The sequence below is a fragment of the Triticum aestivum genome, chromosome 2B (assembly GCF_018294505.1).
Source record: "Triticum aestivum cultivar Chinese Spring chromosome 2B, IWGSC CS RefSeq v2.1, whole genome shotgun sequence".
Classification (NCBI taxonomy): Eukaryota; Viridiplantae; Streptophyta; class Magnoliopsida; order Poales; family Poaceae; genus Triticum; species Triticum aestivum.
The window spans coordinates 225,797,961-225,802,839 of record NC_057798.1 but is presented as its reverse complement, the minus strand read 5'-3'; the positions used below and the strand labels follow the sequence as shown (position 1 = coordinate 225,802,839).

General features: G+C 45.1%; 1 protein-coding gene across 1 annotated transcript; it reads left to right on the top strand.

Moving 5' to 3' along the window:
• The first annotated feature begins 634 nt into the window (after nt 1–634).
• On the top strand, nt 635–4,440 carry LOC123044497 (calcium-dependent protein kinase 20). The gene is made up of 8 exons (XM_044467240.1): nt 635–1,586; nt 1,909–2,032; nt 2,186–2,329; nt 2,595–2,747; nt 2,914–3,029; nt 3,116–3,283; nt 3,673–3,903; nt 4,020–4,440. The coding sequence occupies exons 1-8, from the start codon at nt 1,044–1,046 to the stop codon at nt 4,170–4,172; spliced, it is 1,632 nt and encodes a 543-aa protein (XP_044323175.1). The 5' UTR covers nt 635–1,043; the 3' UTR covers nt 4,173–4,440.
• Nucleotides 4,441–4,879: the final 439 nt, after the last annotated feature.

The following is a 4,879-nucleotide window of genomic DNA, read 5'->3' as shown; positions in this document are numbered from 1 at the left end:
CATCAATATTATGGGAGAGAGAGATTTTTGCATTACCCATTCTCGTCGGAACTGTAATAGGGCTAGTCACTTCATGTCTAATTTTGGTACTAGGCTGCAATGCCGCACTGCGGCTTGGTTAGGCTATGGTCCGAAGGAGGTCCTGGAGACTGCTGAACGAGATGTAAATTGAACTATGGTACGGGAGAAGAGAAGATACCCTCGTCATCTCACCCACTTCTCGTCCATTTTACCTCCTCTTTATATCTTGCAAGGCCAAAAGAAAACGCAGAGAGCAGCACATGATGTTGATTATGAGAGGCGTGACAGCAGCCCCTTGCTTGATTTCCACGGTGGGATTAAATGTTTCTTTTGTACCCATGAAAACGTTGCGCTGGCTGCTATGATTAGACAGCACAAAAATTTGCACAGATCATGGTTGATGACAGTTTAAATCCACCCACCTAACCACCCTTTTCCTTTATTATTACCTAAAACTATAGTATACGTAGTCCCTTGATCACTCCCCCAAAAAGTTCTCCCCAAAGTCATCCTCGCCATTAAACAAAGCCGCGTAGTACATAAAAATGGAACGGAAATAAACAACAAAAACGCAGCAAACAAGCAGGCAGAAAACGAGAGAAGAAGGCAACGCAACATACTACTACTCCAGAGAGCAAGCAAGCAAGCAAGGCTCGGCTCTGCTCGGCGAGAGGGATCTTTGACCGGCTCCGGTCTCTGTCGCCCCCCTCTCCTCTGCTTCCTCCTCATCTCATCGGCCCCGTCCGTCCGTCCGTCGCTGCCGCTGGCGGATTCCCACACGGCCGCCACCGCTGACCGCGTCTACACCAAATCCCCGCACCGATTTAACCACCCCACCCCACTCCCCCTCCCCCGTATCCCCACCCCTATCCCCCTCCCCACACCAGACGCGCACGCCGCCCACCATTTTCTTGATTTGGCCCGTTCCCCCCTCTCTGCTCTGCTCTGCTCTGCGCGCAGATCTCCTCTGGTCGGCTCCGCTGTTTTTTTCCTGATTCGGGAGCCTCGTGTGTTGGCGGGAGATGGGCAACTGCTGTGCGACGCCGCCGGCGGTGGACGGTGGCGGCGGCGGCGGCGGGAAGCAGCAGAAGGAGCCCAAGCAGAGGAAGGGCAAGAAGCCCAACCCCTTCTCGATCGAGTACAACCGGTCGGCGCCGCCGGGGGCCTCCAGGCTGGTGGTGCTGCGGGAGCCCACGGGGACGGGCCGGGACATCGCCGAGCGGTACGAGCTCGGCGGGGAGCTCGGCCGCGGGGAGTTCGGGGTCACCTACCTCTGCACCGACCGCGCCACCAGGGAGGCCCTCGCCTGCAAGTCCATCTCCAAGAAGAAGCTCCGCACCGCGGTGGACGTCGAGGACGTGCGCCGCGAGGTGGAGATCATGCGCCACCTCCCCAAGCACCCCAACATCGTCACCCTCAGGGACACGTACGAGGACGACAATGCCGTGCACCTCGTCATGGAGCTCTGCGAGGGCGGGGAGCTCTTCGACCGGATCGTCGCCCGGGGACACTACACGGAGCGCGCCGCCGCTGTGGTCACCAAGACCATCGTCGAGGTCGTGCAGGTGAGAATAAATACCCCCTTGATTCCTTCCTTTGCCTTTTGGCTAAGCTTGTCCTCACACTCACGGGATGCGTTCATTCTGTGATGTGATCCACCGTGGAAATATTTGTTGGCTACCTGTCACATGATTCTGGTGTCTATATGTTCCAATGAATAGGTTATGATCTATCCTGTGAAGCAATTAATTTCTGCATTTGCTGTCATTCGGGCTATTAGCTTATCAAGGACCACATCTTTAGCTTGGTAGTAGTAGTTACTAGATTGCCGCAACTTCCCTTTTTTTCTGTTTAGTGAATAACGTGTGCATTTGTTCACAATATCAGATGTGCCACAAGCATGGAGTGATGCACCGGGACCTCAAACCAGAGAATTTCTTGTTTGCAAACAAGAAAGAAACCGCGGCGCTGAAAGCAATTGATTTTGGCCTGTCTGTTTTTTTCACTCCAGGTACAGTCATGATATCCTATATCAGCTATCACTGAAGTTTTCCATTTTACGATGATATTGTCAGAGGACAAAGCTGATATAGTAGCCTGTCTTATGCTGTCTATTTTTACTTTGCATTGTTTGCCTAATGTGCTAATTGTTCATGATGTGTAGGTGAGCGGTTCACTGAGATTGTTGGAAGTCCTTATTACATGGCTCCAGAGGTGTTAAAGAGAAATTATGGCCAAGAGGTTGATGTTTGGAGTGCAGGAGTGATTCTTTACATCCTTCTTTGTGGTGTCCCTCCATTCTGGGCAGGTCAGTTTTGTACCTGAAAATGGTCAATTGTTTTGGTGGCATCAGTCAACTACATTAAACATTTAGGATACTAAAAGTGGACTGTTTTCTTATGTCCTGACTGCACAAAGGGGCCATGTGTCACCTTCTACACTGAAGTTTTGTTTTCCTTATTTTGCCTCTGGTGTGATTGGCCTGTGGACTGTGGTTGAGAAAAATATATTTATCTTGTCCTATTGAATGCTCTTTCTAAGTAATATGTTTGTTGCTTCCATTTATAATGCAGAAACTGAACAAGGTGTTGCTCAAGCAATTATCCGGTCTGTCATTGACTTTAAAAGAGATCCATGGCCTAGGGTCTCAGATAATGCAAAAGACCTTGTCAGGGGAATGCTTAACCCAGATCCAAGGAGGCGTTTGACAGCTCAGCAAGTGCTTGGTAATAATCAAATTTCCACAAGTTAACTGTACTGTATTGCATTCCTCTGTTCTTCTTAAACGGATACAGAATTACATGCCTTGTGTAAATTTCAGATGATCTCCGCCCTAAGATCATTTAATTGCATTGCTTGTGTCTCATGTCCATTATTTGTATTTTCTTCCAGATCATCCCTGGTTGCAGAATATTAAGAAGGCTCCAAATGTCAATTTGGGTGAGACAGTTAAGGCCAGACTTCAACAGTTCTCTGTGATGAACAAGTTCAAGAAGCATGCACTTAGGGTATACCTCAGTCTGACTTGAAGCAATCCTCTTTCACGCTAGACTTGCTTTCTTGGAATTTCCTTACATATTTGTATTTATTACAGGTCATAGCTGAGCATCTTTCGGTAGAAGAGGTGGCCGGCATAAAGGATATGTTTGAAAAGATGGACCTTAACAAAGATAGTATGATTAATTTTGATGAACTGAAGCTTGGTCTGAATAAACTTGGCCACCAAATGCCTGATGCAGATGTCCAAATACTAATGGATGCTGTGAGTACTCATTATTTTTCTTTATTCTGAGAAATTTTTGCAACTCTTTGTTATTAGACTGGAACGTTTTGTTTCTATGTAGAATCACCATCTCCACACTTTTATCAACTGAGTTTCATAAGTATCATATCAGAATTCAAAGATCATACCTGGTAAACTGGATGAAATGGAATTGTTAGCACACTAGTGATAGAGATTGTAGAAACACCCCTCTAAAATTTCAAGTGAGGAACTTGTAAGGCAGTATAGCAAATGTTCTTTTAAGTTTTTCTTTCCTGAACTTGAAATGATCATTTGGCATTAGATGGATACACTTTCTACATATTACTATGTGTTGAAGGCGAGGGGTGTTTTTATTATATATTTACCATATGTGAATGTTATACCAGGCTGACGCTGATGGAAATGGGTGCTTAGACTATGGAGAATTTGTTACTCTGTCTGTTCACCTGAAAAAGATCGGCAATGACGAACATCTGCATAAGGCATTTGGATACTTTGATCGGAACAAGAGTGGATATATTGAAATTGATGAACTCCGGGAGTCATTAGCTGATGATCTGGGACCAAATCATGAAGAGGTTATCAATGCCATCATCCGTGATGTAGACACTGATAAGGTATGTGGTTAACTCACCAACTGGTTGGCAAAGCATGCTAGTTTTGTTTCTCGTCCTTTGACCGCTATCATTTGACTCTGACTGAAATGATGAACATTGTGATTCATAAATTGTAGGATGGCAAGATAAGCTTTGATGAGTTTGTGGCAATGATGAAGGCCGGAACTGACTGGAGGAAAGCCTCGAGACAATATTCGAGAGAACGGTTCACTAGCCTCAGCTTGAAGCTGCAGAAGGACGGATCGTTGCAGATAACAAGTACCCAATAGTAGATGATAACGCAATAGGCAAGTTGTGAATTCCAGATGAAAATCAACCTTGTGTAGCTTCCTGGTTTTGTTGACAAGTATTTCTTTTGTTCATCTGGGTATTCTGTTGCGCTCTAATTTTCGCTTGGTATCCTGATGAAGCATTAGTTGATTGTTGAAGATTTATTTTGTATGTAGATTGTGTGATCCAGACCATCACAAAAAGTACTACGCCTTTGATGAAAGGTAGTGTACAAGAGAAAGAGGAAAAAGTTTGTGGATGTATGCATTTCCTCTCTTCTGTTGACCATAATGTTTTGTTCATCTGTTTGGTTGGTAGTATATTCTGAAGCTGAAAGGGTGAAAGTAAAATTGACAGCTTAATTCCTAGTAAAATCACATACTCCCTCCGTTCCAAAATAAGTGTCGTGGCATGACAATTTTGAACTAAAACCATGGCACTTACTCCCTCCATAAGGAAATATAAGAGCATTTAGATCATCGAAACGCTCTTATATTTCTTTACAGAGGAAGTATTTTGTAACATGCGACATATGCAAAATGTGTGTGTATAAACTGGAAGGGTCTATATATATTACTCTCTGCAAGTATTGGGAGGGTGTATTATTCTGCAATCACCAAAGCTTGACAACATAATCTATAACTATGTTATGATAGCTGAGCACGCTGAGTTTACTTTTTGGAGTGCTCAGAGCCTGTTCCGGTCT